Here is a 21,540-nt window from a genome sequence, read left to right as displayed (position 1 = left end):
TCTACTTTCTCCATGCCCTCTTTCCTGGCTGTTCTGGCCAAGGACATTTTCTTAATTTTAGTCATTTTTTTTTCTTCTTCTTCTTTAATTTTTTTTTCTCTATGTAGTGATTTTTGGTTTTCCTTTATTCTCCCTATTTGGTATGCATTTGAAAGCGGATGGTCTGTCGTTCTCTGGGAGCAAGTCCAGATGACCTAAAGGACCCAATTAAAATTAGTATTCCACGCTATGTCCTGTGTGGGCAGGGAAAGGATGAACACTATGAGTTTGAAATAAAGGTAAGTACTTTTTAGTTACTTCTTCTTAATATATAGATTCTTTGTATGCATGGTGCTTGCATTTATGCAACAGTAGCGGCATAGTAATAATAAAAATAAATAATATAAAACATTTGCAGTGTGGATCAGTTGTACGCAGATGCTGATGCTAAGGCTTGGGCTGAGCAGATTCAGTGTCAAATAATTCCATTGAAAATGTGGCAAAGATCAGGATGAAATGAACACTAGCTATAGAAAAGCACTGCATTGAGATGAAAGTGTAGAAGTACAGAAAATGATTAAACTTGATATATTTAACTGTAATGAAAGTGTAATTCAAACATTTTGCACATATCCACAACTTCCTTTTCTTGCTCTTTTTTGTTATGATTCCTCCCATCCTTCACTACCCAAGTCTCACTTCACCAACTCTTACCTGCTTCCTAGTATCTCTCTCTGTTAATGTTCCCTCTCTGAAAGCTGGGAAAATGCATATTCATTGCTTTTCCTTTGGTACTAAGCCAGTGCCTTTTCAAAGCAGGATGCGAGATCTAATTGGAAATGTGCTCTCAGTGCATGTGGACATGTAGCATAACTGATCTACATGACATTAGAGACAGATTTGGCAGGTGTCTTTACAGAATTTGCTGCCAGATGCTTCACTAGCTGGTGCAGGTGGGAGGTATGGCCTTTCCTCACAGCACATAGGACCATTTTTGAGCTGTGCTCGCCTTTCTCTTTTTTGCGTCTTTATTAGGATAAATAATTTTCTTTTCTTTCATCTCTTTGTACTAATTACTTTCCTTTTTGAAATATATACTTCATTTTGCCTTTTGAACTTTGGATTTGTTGGGGCCAGGACTGGCCCAGAGACCTGTTGCCATCAGGCATCAAAAAGAAATTCCTAGAGAAGAGCAAGCGCACTTAAAACATCCCTGAGGACTAGTCTAGCTTCCAGCCCAGAACATTTACTAAACTACAAAATGGTTCATTAGGGTCGATAGAGTAAAAAGATGCTGTGTCATTTTAGTAAACATGAGTGTATTTCTTTTCTTTCTCCATTTTTCCCTGGGAAAACCTAACTGACTTTTTGTAATTTTTTCATAGATTCTAGGTCTCTGTGTCACACTGTGCTACTTGTGCTGTGGTCAGGATTTAGCTTCACACTATTATCCACAGACTTTCCACAAACTTTACAATAGAAAAGTTTTGCTCTGGAGGGCACTCATCTCAACTTCTAGGTGTAATACCTTCATCTGTAGCTACTCATGTTCTGTAGGAAATCAGAATTAGTGATACAGGGATTTTTCTTCATTAGAAGCTAGGAAACTAGTAAGACAAGATCAAGAGGAAAGGATATGTATCTGTTTCTTCCATACCTTCCTGATAGACCAGGCCATGGTGTCAATTGTTGAAATAATTCCGTATTTCAAGCTTAATTTAGTTAGCTCCTATATATTTTCAGATGATCTCATATCATGTCAGTTATGGGGAATGGCTGAGGTGTTGCTAATCTCATTTCTTTTGCCTGACCCCACACTAGCTCTCCCTATAAAGTTTCCTCTTACTCTTGGGAAAAGAGGGAACAGACCTATTCCCACGTAACAGCACTGAAATCTGACGGAAGTGATCAAGTTGAATTGGAGAAGGGTCCTAAAACTTTGTGTCATAGATATCTACATTAAAAACATTTTCAGCAGAGACCTCCATCAATGTATTAGTAGTTAAAAGCTACAATGTTTCTCTACACAAGAACAAATCTAAAAAAAGTAAATATAATTTTTTTCTTATGACATAAAATAGTAAAAAATGATTTTCCTATACTCCAAAAGAAAGAATGAGTTCCACACTTGGCAGCACTGTGGCCTGTTCATAAATCTTTCAGTCCTAACATAGCATCCAAATATTTTCTCCTAATGTAAGGTCAGCATCTTCTCCATCTATGTATATGTAACCTTCAGAAATGGCCAGCAAGATGGTCTCTGCTCAGGTATATCCACTGGAAACAGATTATACTTCAGTGTGTTGAGCAAGTTCTGTTAGAACCTATTGGAGAGGCTTGAAATTAGAAACAAATATGTATTTTATTTAAGAGTTACCCACCACCACCTTGTGTAGCAAAAGCAGTCAAGGCCAGCTGCTTGTTCTACTCTGCTACTTAAATACTCAGTATTAGTAGCTACTTTTTCAAATAAACTTCTTTTTGGAAGGCAATTTTCTATGTGGTTTTTAAAGACATGATGAAGCAGCAGTATTAATCAGATCTTACATATTTATGTTAGAGCTGAATTAAGGTGCCAGAAGCTTTTCTTTGTGTTCTCTTCTTCCTTTCATGTTGTTGGGATGCACAGAAGGTTCAAAGACACGACCGTTTTCTAAACAGCATATAGGAAGAATTTTAAATCTATGAGATTGTCAGCATCTGTTACAGAGAGTAGTTATTTTCTGTTATCTGCTTAGTTCACAGTTCTCATATGATTTTTTTTTTGAGTTATCTTTGAGTTCTCTCTAGAAGAACCCCAAAGATTCACTCCAGAGCGCAGTTCCCTTCCACACCTCAAACTATGAATGTTTCAGATGAATTAGAGTGAAGGAGGAACAGGCCATATCAACACGTAGTTCTTAAAGTAAATATTGCATGCACTGTTGTACTGCGTGTACCTAAATTAGGAAATAAAAATCTTCTCTGAATTCTATCTAAGTTAATACCCTCAAAAATTAAGCATAGAAAGGTTCCAAGAAATACATCTGCCTAAATGTGGCCGTGTAGTCTGCTTATTTTTTTTTTTCTCCCCTCTTTCTCTTTTTTTTTTCTCTTGGCTAGTGAGAGGTGAAGTTGCAATGAATTATGTTTTGGAAAGCACACATTTTGTCAGATACTTCAGACAGTGAACGCAGAACAGTCTAGATAGAGGGACATTTTTCATTCTGAGGACTTCAGAATTAAGTGAAATATTTAATTTTGTTCTTTTTTCTATATGTTTTCACTTGTGTGAGGGCAAGGTCGAGCACATTGATAAATTCTGGGAATTGCCTTCCAGCGGAATCAATAGAAAATGGTGGGTAGATCATTTTTTGACAGTCACCATGCAGAAGAAAAAATAAGGAAGAGGAGTCTGTAGTATCTCCTTTCAGATTTCTAGTTTTTATTCACTTCAAAGGGGAAAACAATTAAAAGCAGAATTTCAAGGCAAGTCTCAGATCATGTAAACCCTAGATGAAGTGTTTTGAAATATTGCTTTACAGCCATATAGCTTTACACCCATAGATTTTTTCATTGAGAAAAAAATTTTGACTACTGTAATAGCAACTAAGAAGTAGAAAATAAAAGGTCATCCAAATTTACTTTTCCTGCTACTATTAAAAAGAGGATCTTCCCTTTTTTTCTGGCCCTGTACTTACAGAGTCTGTAGTCTTACAAGCTCTCATTCATTCTTGGAAGAAGCAATCATAGACCAAACTGGTTGTATTAGTTTGTAGGAGTATAACAAATATGTGGCTTTTTCTGTTCTCCTCCCTGAGCATCTCAAACAGGTTTTACTTATCAGGTAGCTAAAACTGCCTTTTCAGTAGTAATTTATTAGACATGTTAGGAGAAAGCTGCCGAATATATGGATGTTGGAATTGGCTGCAGGCAATTTGGTTTCGGTAAATTGAGCACTACCCTGTGACCTAAACAGCTGTCTATATAGCTCTTCCCCAGGCTATGGAGCAGTAAGAATCCTGGATGCTTTGTACTAGGTTCCTTCCCTAAAGGCAGTCTTCTAGGTGGGGAATAAAGAGGTCACTTTTAAAGATCATTCACTTTATTGGAGCAAAATTTCACAGTTCAATTAGAAATGCCAAGATAGAGAATTAAGACAAAATTAGAGCATGAGTCATATCTTTATTTTATGATTATCCATTGCAGTCTAATGTTTGTTTAAAGACTTAAATAGCAAAGTGATTTACTAAAGTTATTCAGAACAAAATTGCTAATTGACTAATTAAGGTCAACATGATGCAAGTATTCTTGAATTACTGATTGTTTATAATGCTTGTTTTCTGCTTGTTTTCACCTCATCTGTAAAGTCTGAGACATTGTTTACAATTATTGAGAGAGGGCGAGAGCATGAATTTTTTGTAAGGAAATAGTCTATCATGCAGATGTCTTAATAGCAGTGAAGTGTGCTGATGACTTGGAAAAAAATACTATCATTCAAAGAAGCAGCAGTAATAAACTTGCATTGGGAAGACTTGTATGAAAAAAAAAAAAGCTTTATTATTTATGAAAAGCAAAATAATGTTGCAAGAAGGCCAGTCTTGTTTACTTGCTTTTGTTTAAAAAACAACAAAAATACCCAAACCTGGTTCCTTGTGTCATGTAATTCAAAATAATTTTTGTTTTCTAAAGCATGTCCAACAGTTTTACTGTTCTGCATCCACCAAGGAAGGCAGAAGGGCAGAGAAAGGATATACCAGGAGTTGAGAAAAATGTGTTAGCTGTTGTCAAATATTGGACTTCCATACGTTGTTACAGTTGCTTTTTCTCTTACTGCTCCAGTGACTATTTTCATCTCCCTGTAAGTTTCTTAGATGCTTAGTTCTGAGGGAACTAGTTTTGTATTTTAGGACTCACCTTAGTCCTGTATCTTTGTGAAATGCAGTTTATGAAAATGCTTATTTTTGGTCTTTGTGTAAAATTATTGTTAGACAATATAGTGTTACTTACATCCATTAGGCTAAAAGAAGAAGAAGAAGAAAAAAAAAAACTTTCAGATGCAAGCAAGATCACTCTCTTTTCTCCTCCTCTACTAAAAGGAAAAAAAAGTCTACCTCTCCCTACAGCATTTTTTCTTGATATCCTTAGATCACCAGTGTTGCAGAAAGACTTCTGTGGAAAATCAAGGGCTCTAGTCACGTCACTTTTATGACACACTGAGGAATTTCTTTCATTTCACCTAATTTTAGGCAGTGAAAAAAATTATTTCTTTGCAATTCCTCCAGTGGACTTCTCAGTTGCAGTGAGAATTTGGGGTGTAACTGCTGGCAAGCTTGCTTCGCTCTTCCACTCCGCTCCTGCTGCTAGGCACTTTATTTGCAGGGGTGCTTCTGCTCATTTCAATGAAACGTGCTATGTGAATGGGATGTTCATCAACATATTCATGACCTAACCCCAAAGTGTTTTAAAGGAACCTCATCTACTGAAAGCCAACGTATATGTGTGTGTATGTATGTATACATATATATATATATTTACCCTACAAATTAGGACCACATTCTACATAGTAGTTTGCTCTTCATGTGTTTCTGAGAAATATCTATGTATTATGTCTGTGTTCATGTGTGTACATATATAAGTATATCCTCACATGCAGAGGCACTGAATTTGTGCTAGATGCTACTCATTAATGGAACACCCACTGACTGGGGTGCTGTGAGTTTTGTAGCTCCACTGAGGGATGCTTGGGGATATTTTAATTTGTTTATAGAGCTGGCAAACTTCTGAAGTATGTGGAATAAATGTATTCATTTTTTTGCTTTGCAATCAGTGCTCCTTATGAAATAAAAGTCTGTCTCTATAATGAAAGAAAATTTTAGTACACCTATGAAAGCTTATAGATTTTAAGGGAACTAAGAATTTCCTATTTTAATCTGACAGCCTTGCTTACTGCATGCTTTTTAGTATTGTACACTGTATGTTTTTACTTCTTTTTTTTTTCTTTTTTCTTTTTCTTTATTTTTTCTTCTTATACTGTCTAATATAGATAACAGTTCTGGATGAGACATGGACAGTGTTCAGGCGATACAGCCGTTTTCGGGAAATGCATAAAACTTTAAAATTAAAGTACCCAGAGGTAAGTTTTGGTCAAACTCCTTTTTGAGGAAAGGCTGGAAATCTTGAAATAGTCTTGAAAATAGATTTTTTTTTTGAAAGAAGTGTACTCAAAAACGTTGTTTCTGTCTGCTCTATGCTCTTAGTTTGAGATTGTCAAGCCCTTCACTAGTCTGAAGCTCCAAGGCTGCTGGATTCAGGGTGGATTGTTGCACGTTATTGCTACATTGAGGCCGTGTCTAGCACTGCAGCCTCTAACCATTAATTCCCTTTACTAATGATTGGTGCTGTTTCCAGGAGGTTTCTGAGTTGTTCACTGCAAAATACTTGCAGTCATTGCCTGGCATCCTGACAACAACTCATTTAGAAGTGTGTTGTTCCACAGATAGTCTTTTATAATAGTGCTTTCCAGGTTGCTGCAAAATGGAAAACTGGTCTTTCTGACCACCCATGAGCCTGAACATTCAGGATATGAAGAGCTGTGCCTGACAGAGCCTTAGCTCACTGAAGTGAGCATTTCAGACTAATAGAATAGTTGGGGTTGGCAGACACCTCTGGAAAGGATCTGGTCCAACCCTCCTGTCTCACGCAAGGCACATTGCCCAGGATCATATCCAGTCAGTTTTTGACTCTTTCCAAGGATTGAGACTTGACATGTGCTCTGAGTGACCTGTTGCAGTGTTCAACCATCCTAATGGTAAAAATGTGTTTTCTTGTGTTCAAGTGAAGTTTTCTGTGTTTCAGTTTGTGCCCATAGCCTTTTGTTTTGTCATTGGCCACCACTATGAAGGCTACAGCCCCATCCTCTTTACACTCTATGTCAGGTATTTGTACACATTGATAAGCCCCCCACAATGCTTTTCCAGACTGAGCAGTCCTAGATCTCCTATCTTCCTCTCATATGGGGATCTTTGAGTCCCTTAATCATCTTCACTGGCCTTGCTCCACTTTACACTGTGGACCTAGCACTCCAGATGTGACCTCCCCAGTGCTGAATCAAGAGGAAGAACCCTTGACCTGCTGGCAATGCTCTTCCTAATGCAACCTAGGATAACACTGACCACAAAGGCTCAAGGTCACCCTGTCCCCGAGACCCTCTAAGGCCCTTCTCTGGGCTGCTCTGTGGTTGGTCAGCCCCCAGCCCTGCTGGTTCTCCCTCCCCAGGGCAGGACTTTGCTTTTCCCTTGGTTGAACTTGTTTCTCTAGACTATCAGGGTCATACCACCTGTTGGTATATCTCCCAGTTTGCCAGTTCTGTGTCATCAGCAAGTTTTTAAAATTATAGGTCTTGGTTTCCACAGCTGATTTTTAATTATTAATATTTTGCTTCCTTCTCCTCACTCTCTTTGAAATAAAACAGTATTTGAAGTGATCCTGCTTTGAGAGTTATCACAAGAAACCTAGGGCATATGTTCATGGGCAATATATTAAAAATTATTATTGGGTTTGAGAGAAAGAAAATGAGTTAGTGTTCAAAGGCTTTCTTGGTCTTCACTGACATATTTTTAAGCTAAGAAAACAAATGAGCAAGGAAGGACTTTGAACAAGGAATTTTCTTTCTGCAAGAATTTTCTTTCTGTGTAATTTTCTTTCCTTTCTGTGAACTCATGGAGATTGACATACAGTGACATATAGATGGCATTAGTGGTTTAACTACATGGATAATGATTTCTAAATTTCTAATTTTCATATAGGAACCACATTGTATGCCTTAAGATGTTTTTTCTTTCCTTAACTACTTATATACATGCTGGGCCAAATACCAAGTTGTACAAGTATACTTGCCAGTATACTGTTTCCTGAACTATGATATTCATTAAAGTGCATTATTGATTTTGTCTTGAAAGAAACATTTAATCACTTTATTTACTGAAACAGTTAATACGTAGCTTTGTCATTTTCTTCTTTTAGGCATTATCTTGTCTCCCACTCTACAATAACCTTAGATAAACTCTGAAGCAGATTGAAATATACCTATCTTTGCTATATGCAAAGCACACTAAAGCTCAGAAGTGAGATAAGCAGTAGATCGTGGGATCATCTACTCTTTTTTTGGTAGTTTTCATCCTGTGACTCAGGTGCCCATTTTGGAATCTTTGGTGCTCTCAGCACCAATGTCAACTTCCATATTTTGTACAGCACAGGGTGCTGGGTCCACTCTTTTTCTGAGGCTTATGGCACGGCAGGTAAGGCTGAATTTGTGGCAGAGGAATCCTAGCTAATATGCACTTGGTTTCTGCTCATCAGCATTTCTACAAACAAGTGTGTCCTTGGTTAGCAGAAAGGAAGATCAATGAAGTACATAATTTGATGCACTGAAGTAAAGGTGTAGTATTTGTTTCCTTTGAAGGAAATTCATTATCTGTTACATATATGAATGATCTATGGCTTCCCATATTTTTACCTTCACATAAAATGCCCTTAATTAATGGTAATTTTTGGATTAGTTTTGCGAAATGGGAGGAGGTTTGGTTTGTTTGACAAATGGAAAATCATCTCTCTGCTTCTACTGATCTGTCACTGACCTAACTTGGGACACAGTATTACGCTAGAATACATATTAATACAAATTTGGCAAAGTTGCTCCCTTTGTTGCTATATATTATTCCAAAGAAATTTGTTCCTTAAAAGTAATGGTATCAAAATCCATCCAAGCTGATTTTTATTTTGCATTAGCTCACCTTCCAACTCTAAATTCATATTTATAATGAACAGAGAACATACTGTGTACTTGTTTAATGTATGAGTGTCCTGCTTTTAGAAGTGAACTTTACAGCTCATTAGTTGCTCAGTTCTGAGTTACAACATCAGTATTTTAATAATTTGCTGATCTTGCATTTTGTGTTGCTGCCACTGAATTCCCAATGGAATGTACTGGAAAACCGATTTTTAGGAAGGTTTCTTTAGGAAAAAAAAAAAAAAAGAGGGAGGGGGAGAAGAGAAATTTAAAAAGCAGCTTAGCAGAGGCAGAAACTCTTGGAATATGTCATATATTTTTATATAGCTGTACATTTCATTTTATATGAGTAAATAGATGTTGATAACTGGGTATCTAGTTGAAGTGTATCACATGCAATTTCGAAAGACTGAAACTGCAGCAGAATGCCAGAAGCAGTTAAGTACTTGCATTTTAACAGCGCGTTTTTTATAGGGTCTCCATGATTGTCACTTGCACAGCTTCAGCTTTCTTACACTGCTGGTTTGTTAATGACTCTCATTATTTGGGGAATTTTAATTGAGACTGTACTTGATTCTTAGCTACAGTAGACTCTCTGATGAATATCCTTTTTGTTGTTTTTCAGTAGTCAGAAATAGAAACAAATAAGCTCTCTAACTGAGAAGTGAGAGCTTTCAGTGCAAGGTATTCTTTTGAGCCTTATTCATCTTTTCTTGTCATATACTACTTCAAAACCACGATCTATTTCTGCACAAACCTTTCCTTTTGGAAACTTTCCTTTTGGTTCTTGTCTTGCTCTAAAGGCAAACTTTCTCTCCCGTTTCCGTTAGTTCAGCAAGTCGAGCAATGTAGTGTCATTATGGCCGGTGCACTCCTCTTATGAAAACCTTCTATCTACTCCCCACTTTAAAAGGGCAGCAGAGGAAGAGTTTTCTGTTTATTTTTCCATACTGGAATCCAAGGTCTATGAAGTCTGTCATGTGTATGGGAGTCCTTAGTTCCCACTTGTGCTCAGGCTTATGGGCATGATCTGGCCTGGTTTTGAGGGCGCTCACTGCTTGGCTTATGGAGCTCCTTGTAAGTCTTCCTAAGACCTTTCCCCCAAGCATAACAGCCTCTAAATGATATTGAAGGAAACACTGTCAGATAGTCTTGAGGCAATTTTATTCCTAATAGCAGTTTAAATCTTAAAATATCATTAGATCCTTGCTAAGCTCACCAAAGAGAAGTTATTGTATGTGTATTGCATTGAAAGATTCATTTGTAAATATAATGACATATGAAGATAATATGGAGGCAGGATTTCTCTAGGAGTGCTCAAGCTATGAACTTTTCGCTCATTCAGTAGAATGTAATCATTTATGTAGTTGTGTATGATGTATGTAGATATGTATATCAATATAAATTTGTATCTTTCTCCACTACCTAAATCACAAAAAAGGGTTGTTTATAATTTCCTCTCATTTGCTTTACAGCAAATACTATAAAGCAAATGCTTATACCTTCCTCTCTTTTTTTTTTTTTTTTTGTACTACTGGTATATAATATCATGATGTATAATATCCATATCTGAAGCAGCAGGAAGGTCTATGTAAACTTAAACTTTCAAGTCTAAGTTATCATGTGATCTGCCTCTATTCCTATGTGCTATTCCCATATTCCTGCCAGGAATAGGGGAACAATTTAAAATAAAGGATTACATGTATTAGAGTAGTATGTGGTATGTAATAATGAAGACAATGTTTCTGTTACAAACCTGTTACAAATGTTACAAACCTTACTACAGATGTTATCTGATTATTTTAGAAAGTCTAGATGTATCTCTAAATGGATTCTTAATTCAGGTTCTTTCTGAGTTCTCTGCCAACTCAGTGCCACTTAGTGAGTCTAATATATAACAGTATTTTAAACTTTGTTTCTGTTTTTGAGTATTTGACCTAGTGCAGAAACAAACCTATTAACATAATTAGACTGGAAGGATGTTTCTTGATATTAATTAGCAAACTTTTTTTAAAAAATAATGTATACTAAAAGCTTAACAGTTTTAACATGTTAGCCTTTGAGCAAACACCAATGACTATAAACAGTCTAAAGGCTGTTTTTTACTAATAGCAAAGTGCATATTCAAGCACAGATTAGAATGGCAGTTGTTTACAACATTACCTATTGTGCTCGTAAATAGCAAATGCATATTATTTTAATATCCCTGGCATAGTTAGAAAAGTATAGAAAAGCATGCAGAAAACAGTTTTTGACATACAGATCAAAAATAATGCAGTTGCTAGGTTTTTTCTACTTTCTAGTTGGAAACTTTGTTAGCCTTACTAATATGCCTTTCCATAAATTTTGAACAAAAAATAAACCAATAATTTTTAGGATCTGTATCTGTCTGTAAACCTTATAATGTTCCTATAAAAGCATATGATTATAGGCGTCACCTTTATTCAGTGCAAATTGCAAGAGTTATGGTTTAGATTATTTTACATTTTTACGTTTATAGTCTTGTCACCTGTAACAACCAGGAAGCACAGAATTATGTTATTATTTTGTCACATACTCTTTTCCAACTCACATTCCTAATTGTGTTCTGTTCAAAGAAATCTAAAAGGCTGTATTTTTATACACAAATTACTTCCACATCATATTTTGTTTGCCATTAGCTACAGAAGTAATTTAATAGGTATATCACCAAATGCTCCATTTGGTCTTTTTCTGCAGCATGAGATTTCCTGTTGGTGATGTCTTTAAAAGAACTTTTAGGGCTTTGCTTAGTACATTATCTAGGGATGTGTGTGAATTTGTGCCCATAAATAAAATGCAAAAATTACTACTGCTAACCGCTTTGTGCAGTTCAGTGCAAGTTTGTTGGTGGGGAAGTGTATTTATTATGTGTAGCCTCTCTGGATTTGTAGTCAGCAACCAGGATATGAGAAGATGAGATGTAGTGAAAGCGTTGGCATATTTTCTTCCAACGTAACATACAATTTCCAATCAATTTCTATTGGGAAAATGAATTGAGCATCTGAATTTATTGGCACAAAACTGAATCCGAGTATGGAAGAGTTCTGTGGAAGTCCTGTTTTGGCATTAAGCTGTGAATATTGCTGTTCTGTATCCTAGAGTTGTGCAGCAGTCTTTCTTGGATTGGTACAGGCAATTCTTCAGTAACATAGTTTCCTCTCCCCCTCCTCCTTCCCTTCTTCCACCCACTTCCCTCTTGTGTTGTGGTTGATGATAAGACCTATTTTTGTCTGCCCTAGGAGGGCTAATGTTACCTGTGAGCTTACAAATGGTTTTGTAGGAAAATACCATTAGCTTTATAGACCTTCTTCTGATAAATAAAGCAAGAGATAAGATTAACCGGCAGGCCAGGTTAATCTGGTCTAATGCCGGGTTTCACTGATTGTACTATGAAAAGTCTTTTATATATGTGTAAAGTAGAAATTGAAGAACAAAGCATTTTGGGAGGCTGAATCCTTCATCTCATAATTCATGAAGCATTTGACAGCCTAATTGCTTTGGTTATTTGATAATCTGGTTTTCAATGCTCTGCTAAAGTATCTAGTGATTTTTGCCTGATACCAAAATGTTCATATTTTTTATCAGTCCAGTAGTTTAATATGCATAATGTGAGGAAGGAATGACTCACAGAAGAAAAATTTTGCTAGAACTTGAGTTACTTGCTCATGTTCAGCCATTTCTGATTTGCTTCTGCCCATCTGTAGGCACTGAGAGTATTTTAGGCTACAGTCCTGTATCTATGTATCCTTCCCGCTTAGTGAAAGGCAGAGGAGAGGCCTGGACTAGTGTGGGGTTTGTTGTTGTTGTTATATATTGCCTTCCTTTTGAAGGTTTTAAGACTTCAGCTCAATTACCGTCTGTTGTTATTAACTGCCTTTCGACCAATCATGTAATGGTTTTGTAAAGAGCATATTCCTCAGGCTTCTGGATTAAGTAGGCTTTTCAAATTGAATCCTTTCAGATGATTAAGAATATTATGACCAAAACTGTAACTCTAGCTCTTGTGACAATATTCGGATAAATTATGAACCCAAAGTGTAGCTAGGAGTAAAAACTCTGGTTCCAGCTGTGCTCCCTGGAACATTTTCTCCTCTCGCATGACACAGATGTGACATCATCATGATAAATTTCATTTGCAGCCCAATCTGAGGGATTATCCCAAATTTTGACATGAGAGTGTGGAGCAGCATGTTATAGGATTGTACTTGCTTCATACATTTGGAGCTGTTTGGAGAATGAATAGGGAGATGCAGGTTGCAAATTCTGTAGCATAATAAGAGTATTTAGCTCTCTCTTTTGAACTTCGTCTACCAAGTAAATGAATGATTTACAATCTAAATGAGATTGAGATATAGATGGCAGTAAACCATTGGAGGCTCCATTCAGGTAAGTCTGAAGGAATATCACTACAAGAGAGAAAAGTTCTTGAAGTGCAGTTTTCTGCTCCTATCTTTTATAGCAGATGTTGTACAGTTGAATGTAAATTTTTTGGCTTACAGTTTATTTGGCTGCTCTTGCAGACTCAATAGTCAATAGGATATATAATGTTGTTCGTGTCATTCTTGGTTGTAAGACTGAAAGGTTGAATTTAAGCATAGTTCTTCATCTCCCTAGGTATTCATTATGGAAAGATCAGTATCTGCACAGGTCATTTCAAACTCAATCTCCCACCCTGAACTTCCCACTGGAGGATCCGGCACATCTTTCAGGGAACAAGAGTAGGGCTACTCCACTATGAGACAAGCCAGGGACTATAGCATGGGCAACAGCAGTGACCTCACTTACCCGGGTGCAGTCCAACAGTATCTGAGCAGGGTTTAGTTGGTGATAGTAACAGATTCTGTTACCAGTCAATGATAATCTGGCAAATGAGTTAACAAGTCTGGACTAGGATGCATCCAGGAATTCTGCAAATCAGGACAGAAAGAGGTCAGGAGACAGGTCTGCCTACGGCAGAGGTCTGAGGTCCATCAAGGAAACTGAAATGGAGACAAGGTAACCAACAACAAAGATTGGGAATCTGTCCAGGGACGTCCAGTCAAAAAGCTGGAAACCCCCAGACTCCTGTTCATGAAATAGTAAAACACATAGAATCATAGAATCGTTATGGTTGGAAAAGATCTTCAAGGTCGTCAAGCACAACCATAAGCCCCTCAACATCACGGCTGCTAAACTATGTTCCTAAGCACCCCGTCTACACATTTCTTGAACTCTGCCAGGAACAGTGACTCCACCACGTCCCTGGGCAGCCTGTTCCAATGTTTGACTACTCTTTCCATGTAGAAATTTTTCCTAATACCCAACCTGAGCCTCCCCTGCTGTAACTTAAGGCCATTTCCTCTTGTTCTATCTGTAGTTATTCTGGATAAGAGATTGACCCCTGCCTCACTACAACCTCCTTCAGGTAGTTGTACAGAGTGATAAGGCCTCCCCTGAGCCTCCTCTTCTCCACACTAAATAACCCCAGCTCCCTCAACTGCTTCTCATAAGGTCTATGCTCCAGCCCCCTCACCAGCTTCGTTGCCCTTTGGACATGCCCCGGCACCTCAATCTTTTTCCTGTAGTAGGGAGCCAAACTGAACGCAGTATTCGAGGTGCAGCCTCACAAGCGATGAGTACAGGGGGACACCTCCCCTCTAGTCACTTCTGCTTCATGCCCCACCCTGTTTCTTTTCGCCTAGATTGTGACCTTAGCTTCAAAATCATGACATCTTACCCAGGTGTGATTTGAGGTTTCTGTATCTAAGGAATGTGCACAGGTCTTGCTTTCTAGCCATTTCTCACAAGTGTTTCATCAAAACTTTATACAACTATATACTCTCACATATTATAGAACAAGTATCCCTTCTCACATACCTGCTTGTCTTGGGATTCTCAAGGGTACAACTAAATGGGGTAATGCACATGAAAGCCATGGTAACACTGGTCTTTATGCTTCCTAAATGGAGCTAAAATAATGCAATAACCAGTGGCCCTCACATCTCACCGTGCTTCCAGAAAAGCCCATTGAATCTAAGTCAACCTGCATGTTTAAAGCAGAAACTTGGATGTGAGAGTTCTTGGACATTTTTTCTAATTCCAGATCATCATTCGATAGATGAGCATGATGACAGTGAGTTATAGTTAGCAAGACTTGAAAGAGCAGCTTCTGATGCCAATCCCACTTGGCAGTTTTGCATATGATGGAAGGAAAGTTTTGAGGAGGTTGACAGGAAGGAGGGAGAGATTTTTCAGAGTTTGAAGTTCTTATCTCTGGCAGTAGAAGTTGACATGTTCTTTGGGGAAAGAGTTTTGCCCATCTTGGAGGAAGGAAACTGTGTTAGGAAGATATTAAATGCTTAGAGAGAGAGGAAATTGTTGAGAAAGGTTCCCAAAATTAGAGACACCAGAGCTGCGGGGTCTTGTGCATCTGGAGAAAATGTTCATGTACTGGTGCACCCAGAGAAAACTGAGAATACAACTGCTTATGCTTATTTGAAATGATACTTATACTTGAGGGAATATAAGCAAAGTATGCTTCAAAGTATGGCCCACTGGAGGCTGGGCAAAAAGGAACTGATGGAAGTGATATGCCAACCATAGATTGATCTGTCCTGCTGGTGGGACCAATCTCTGGTAGAGAGCAAAAAAGATAGAAAACAGAAAGAAGAGAGTATCCAATATGCACATAAGGTAGAACAGCTTCCACTTTGAGAGGAAGCTAGGCTGTAAAAGCTCAGGAGAGCATAATTTGGCATAAACCTTACTTAGGAAAAAAAAAAAAAAAACTCAAAACCTTCTGCAGGGACTTGCCTGTAGGGGCCGTCGCTGTGGGTAAGAATGTTGCATGCATCTGTTCCCTGGTCAATCAGTTATCTTTGCTTTATAATCTTTATTGTATATTTGTCCTAAAAATTCAGGTCTCTATTTACATTTAATGCGGTCCAGACTCCTGTGAGGAGCTCATTACATCAGAAGGTCTTATAGATCCATCTTAGAGCTTTCACTGATCCACAGTTCCACAGATATCCTGCCCATGAGAATATCTGTCAGATAGTGAAGGGTTCTTGTGTAAACAAGAACTGTAATATGATAAAGAGACAGTAGAGTAATGAAAAAGAATTAGATAAATCGTAAGGGATTAAACCATAGCAACAAAATAGGGTGAAGCTGAGAAGCTGCAATGTGGTGGAGAACATGTTGGAAGAGATGGAAGAAAGAAGTTAAGAGAATATTAGAAAAACAGAGCAGGGACAAACTGAATATCCAATGTATATTCCCTGGATGTTGCCTTTCCTCAGTTAGTTGACACTGGAAAATCTTTTTTAATTTTTCAATCCTCTGAGGGTGTTACATACCTACAGCACATGTGAATCTCTATAGAGAGTCCAGTATAGAGATGTTAGGAGTACTTTATTTCTTTATTTTTAAGGAAAATAAATTTAGAGTTTTGTTTGCTGTTATTTAGGAAATCATTATTTGAATTTGTTTTGCCTGAAAATATGACTTAAGTGTTTTTTAGTATTTTTGTTTGCTTGGTTTTGGTGGTCTTTAAGTGGATAGTAAATTCTCAAGTGGTTTATCTTGGGCTGATTTGGTTTCCCCCCTCCCCTCCCAAATGTATGAAGTTTACTTTCATCTGTTCATTAAATGTTAGCCTTGTCCCTTTGCCTAGGTCTCTCTTATGAAACTGTAGAGAATAGAGAATAGCTTGTTCATTTTCAGAAAAAATATGAATAAAAATACTAGATTAAAAAAAAGCTTATTTAATCGTTAAATATTTAGTACAATTTCCTAATTTAAAAATACATAACACAGTTGTCTTTTTTTTCTTAGAGTCTGGAGGTCTTAAGCCTCAGTTTCTCAAGATTCATTGTGTTACTTTGCTTAAACTTAAAAAAAATCCTAAAAGTAAGACAGTTTTCTTCTTCTCACTGCAAAATCAAGTCAGGTACAACCACACTGGCAGCAAAAACCATGCCACAATCTTCTCTCTGATTTTTCTCTGGAATCTGGTACAAAGGATCAGAAGTCAGGCCATGCCCTTTGAAAAATGAGAAAATTCTGAGTTGTGAAACAACCATTGTAGTTAAAGACAACTGGCTTCTTAATAGTTAGTAATTTCCTAATTTTCTTTTCCCCCCTTTTCCTCCCATTTAAATACATCAAAACATTTAAGTACAAAGAGAATCAGAATAAAATATTAAAGAAGTCTTAGCTTTCATCAAAGTCTGACCTCTTTTTATTTTTGATAAAATTTTTACCTTATTGTAGGCACTAAAACCTAGTGGGATTTTAGCTACTGGAAATAATGAGAAGTTTCAAATCCTGTAGATTTTTGCTTGATATAGGAAAATAGCACTTTTTTGTGTGTTTAGGCAGTATAACACTCTGAACTATTTTAAATTTAGAAGCAATGAGCCTACATGACTCTATTATGTGGTATAGCACCATTTATGTGTTTTTGTGTGTATGTATGTACATATGTATATATGTATCAGCATTAAATACCTTTTGATATCTTACTTAAAGCGAGAATCTGCAATGAAATGTGGAAAAAGTGTAGGAATCCTATAAGCTGTTTGCAGCTTACTAGGATAATACTTGCTAGGTATGAAGCACCTTCCCTATAAGGACCTTTTACTGCCTAAGCATGACCATATTATTATCTCAAATATTATGTTACCTGGTGGCTAAGTATCACAAATTGCAGATAAGATTGCTGAGACACAGGCAAATACATGCCTGCAAACTATACAAGACCAGAAATAAAAATGTATCTTTCATTTGTAAAAGATGTTATAAATAAATTGCAAATGCCTTTGCCTTTCACTAAGACTACTACCACCTCACAACAAGTGCTAGGTAGGATAAAGGTCATTAACAGTTAAAAAGTTTAATATCTAAAAGTCATCAGGAGTGTTGCCTTGAGGTGTCTCATTATGCTATTTTAAAATTATCTTCTGTGAACTTCGGGGCTAAGAGTAGTCCCAGTTTTGCCCATGCCGTGTGTGTGGATGCGTGTGCACACTGGCATGTAAATAATGCAATTTTCGTTGGAGGGAATATATAATTAAGCATAGTAGCAGTCAAAATGAAAATTAGAGGTCTTGCACGGCATATGCAGAAGCTTCTCGGGAAAGCATTGTAACTCACTGTTCCTGTCAAGCAAGGGAACGTGCCTCTTAATTTCTCCTGACAGAAAACTCTTCTCCATCAGCAGCCCCAGAAAATGACAAAACAGCCAAACCAAGAAGGAATGACTACCAGAAACCTGCATTGCCACTGCAGTACGGGAGACTGGGAGAGGAGGGATATGCTGGAGGAATTTCAGAAAAGGAGAAAACTTATCCTGCTATCTGTTTCATCCCACCAGTAACCTTGATGTTCCTGCAAACCCCTGACTGATGGAGGAGCAGTCAAGGCATGACCCTTTAAGAATTCATTTGGGCCAGAGTGTACCTGATCACTGAATTCTAAAAGAATAATTTATTTTCTTGAATCTGGATAGTGTGCAGTTCTTTCACAGAGTTGAAGCTGAGACAGACATCTTTGTAAAATCTACATGTTTTAAGAGATAGAAGCAGTTCAGTCAGGTCCTGTGCTACATGTTTGAACCTGGAGAAATGGTGATCACATGTGAAGCTTCTGTCTGTGCAGTTTCTTAAAAGCATTGCCCTTTCTGCAAAAAAAAAAAAAAAAAAAAAAAAAAAAAAAAAAAGATTGTTGATTTTTTTGCTGCTTGTTATGGTATTAATGCTAAAACTTAACAACAAGAAGTTGTGGTAAATTGTCAGGTTTCTGAACTGATCACCATTTTCTTCACATTCAGAGCACTGTATGTCAAATGACCCATCAGGTAGACATTTATGGCAACATTTATCATTAGATTAATAAGTACATATTACTGGGCTGCTTTTTTTTCTTTTATTTTTTTTCCGTTTATAAACCAAAATTACCACAAGATGGAGATTTTAATACTTTGTTATGGTCACTGCTTATTTGTGGAACCCTTGCACCAAGTAATTTTCCCAGAATAAAAGTAAAGAATTATTTTCCAAGTCAGAGAGGCAGAGATTGATAGCATATATTTAAGTAGACTACCTCTGGTAAATATGTTAGTATTGTAACTTTTTATATAAATATATTACAATGGAACAGATTCATATTACACTGAAATTACAGTCATATAGAGGACTGCATAATTCATTCTTCTGTATAAATGGTTCTAGTTCTCATGCTGCAAAGATAATTTTCAGACTGCGAGCTGGGTGCCAACTGATGCTGTGATGTCTGCTTAAGCAGTCAGGCAGCCTGGAACTGGAGCCTGCGGAGTTTTGAATGTCTCCATTTTGGTGGGGATTAGACTCTGCAGTATGAGTGTGTCTGCTCTAATGACATACAAGGAAAATGAAGATTTCCTGACGGTATGTTTGCTTTTGTGTCTTGTTGAATGTTTTGACATATAGGGAAGTAGTCCATACTGGAATAACCCAGGGCTTCCGAGAGTTGCTGAAGTGATGCTGGTGGTGAAATCTGTTTCTTGAACTTAGGTAATTTAGGTATGTGATGCAACTTCAGTTGTTTTGGAGCCAAGCTACTGGCTGAGAGCTCTCTCATAGGCATTAAATTCCTGCCTAGTATAATAGATTTTCCTCACTTGACTTCAGAGATGTCAGTGATTTGAAGAGTTAAGGAATGATAAAACTCGGTGTCTAGCTCTTTCAGGTAGAATGAATTTAGCAAGACTTAACTGGCTCTAGGGAAGAAGGAGCCAAAAAAAAAAAAACTCACCTTCCTCTTCAGACATATTCAGGAAGGTAACACATTTAGAAAGCAACCTAAACGCTGTTGTACTATCCCAAATTTTAGAATCCATCCCAATAATCCTGTAAAAAAAACCCTGAATTTAGATAAGAAATCATACTAGGTTTTAGCCGTTATACTGTGATTTGACTGTACAGTGTAATCCGTAGGTTTTTTTACTTGTGCAATCTGGCTTTTAAAAATCTGTAATAAAACTATTTACTAGTAAATAAATACGAAAATAATTTCCCTACAGCTGGGAGGTTATTGTGGTCATAGTTGTTTTACCTTTTTTATAGCAGCTATATGATTCAGTGCTATTTAATAATGTACAATTTCTGCAGGGGTGGGATTTTGAAGTCCTTAAAAATATTAGCACCTATATTGCTGAATCGGTTAAGAAGGAAGGAGCAAGTAATGCAGTGAAAATAGGTGTGAAGGACCTAATAATAGGCTCCTGTTTTGCTGTATCCTCTTTGTCCTGTGAACAGAAGAAGCAAGCAGAGAAGAATATGGTTGGAGAAATTTGTGGAATATAATTGGCACGTACTAGTAAGACTGAAGCAGAACAGGGATATCTTCTACCTCCTCTGATATTCCACATCATTTTATATCACTCCTTTGAAGAAGTCTAGACATATCTTTAATATTATTCAAATCAGAGATAAACCAAAGAATAAGGATAAAGTACTTTTACTCCAGAATTTCTCTGTTCTTTAAGCATGCCTACGTTCAGTGTTAATAATTAAGCTCCTCATTTAACTCAGTTTACTTCCATTTATTGTAACCAGTCATAAATTCTCTCCGAATCTGTGAATGCTGGTATGCTAGAAGAATGATACCGATTGTTTATGATCTTAGTAGCTTCGATAGCCCAAGCAGTACATGCAAAAAACATTTTTACACGGAGGTTCTGCCTGCAAAATAGCTCCAGGAATACAGATAGGAGGTTACATATTTGTGTCTCATACAATGTGAGAGCTAGAATGCAATGATTTTTTGAGCTGTCTTTAAGTGAAAACATAAGCTACGTGAAGAGGACTTGCCTTCTTGTGCATCATTCCCAACAGCAATGGTTTAGCAGGACAGGTTGTCCCACCATTGGTGCTTGTTACTGACCCTTGAGTCTTTGGTGTGTTTTCCCAGATAGAACTGGCTGGAATTTGTTCAAACATTTTGTTTCCTGCTGCTCAAGGAAGAAATAGAATTCCCTCACTTTGTCTCTTACTATTGTTACCTAATGCCATTTCAACAGGATGAAAAAGAAACAAGAGGACAATTCTGAGCAACTCTGTAGATGAGCTCCAAAAAAGGCAGGTCTAAATAGTCATTTTTAGGAATTCTGCTTGTGCTGTTTTTTCAATCTCAATGTGATGAACAGAATTTACCAGCTCACGTGAATTCTTTTTAGAAATCAGAGATATCAACTTCCATTAGGTGTGCAAATGTAAATGTTATCGAGTTGCAGTTGCTTTACAACTCACATAAATCTTTTGATCTTAGCTGCCATTAACACTGCACATGCCTACTTCTAGTCTTTGCATATTGTGCAGAAGGGTAGGTTAGTCTAAGGGACCAGTCTAAAGGTGAAAACCCCTCAAGTTCTGTGAAGGTGTCGCCTGGAGTCCAGCATCATTATCTTGCAGAGCGTGATTTCAGTGACAGTTCTTGGATCCAGTGGTGTGATATTTATGAGACAGTGTAGGAAAAGAACAAGCAAGTTAAGTGATGGAATAGTTGGAGGCCAAAGTTTTTTAAGAGGCCGAGTGTGATCTGTTAAAATATTCAGAATTCTTGGAGAGATCCTTTCCTACTTCTTAGCAGGTGTTATAACATTAAGTTCAGTTTGTAACTTTGTGATTTTTATGTGGGTAAATGGCAACAATCTAATTCCTAAATATGTTTTCTGCTGCTCGTTTATGACAAAATGTGTTGTTATTCTAGCAGTACTACAGACCAGATTGTAATAATGTCAGCAGAAATGT

The 21,540-nt window shown here is 37.2% G+C and overlaps 1 protein-coding gene across 3 annotated transcripts in view; it reads left to right on the top strand.

Annotated features, from left to right (window-relative positions):
• KIF16B (kinesin family member 16B) overlaps positions 1-21,540 on the top strand; it is a 121,877-nt gene that overhangs the window by 84,715 nt on the left and 15,622 nt on the right. For 2 of the 3 annotated variants that reach the window (XM_088520554.1, XM_088520556.1), the window contains 2 exons: positions 156-278; positions 6,005-6,094. In XM_088520554.1, the coding sequence (XP_088376680.1) occupies positions 156-278; positions 6,005-6,094 (213 nt within the window). The remainder of the gene's footprint in view (positions 1-155; positions 279-6,004; positions 6,095-21,540) is intronic. The other variant, XM_088520557.1, reaches the window with a different exon arrangement.

Source organism: Tinamus guttatus, unplaced genomic scaffold (genome assembly GCF_059628265.1).
Source record: "Tinamus guttatus ecotype Peru unplaced genomic scaffold, ASM5962826v1 Tinamus_guttatus_pri_ptg000090l, whole genome shotgun sequence".
NCBI lineage: Eukaryota > Metazoa > Chordata > Aves > Tinamiformes > Tinamidae > Tinamus > Tinamus guttatus.
This window is presented reverse-complemented; position numbering and strand designations above follow the sequence as displayed.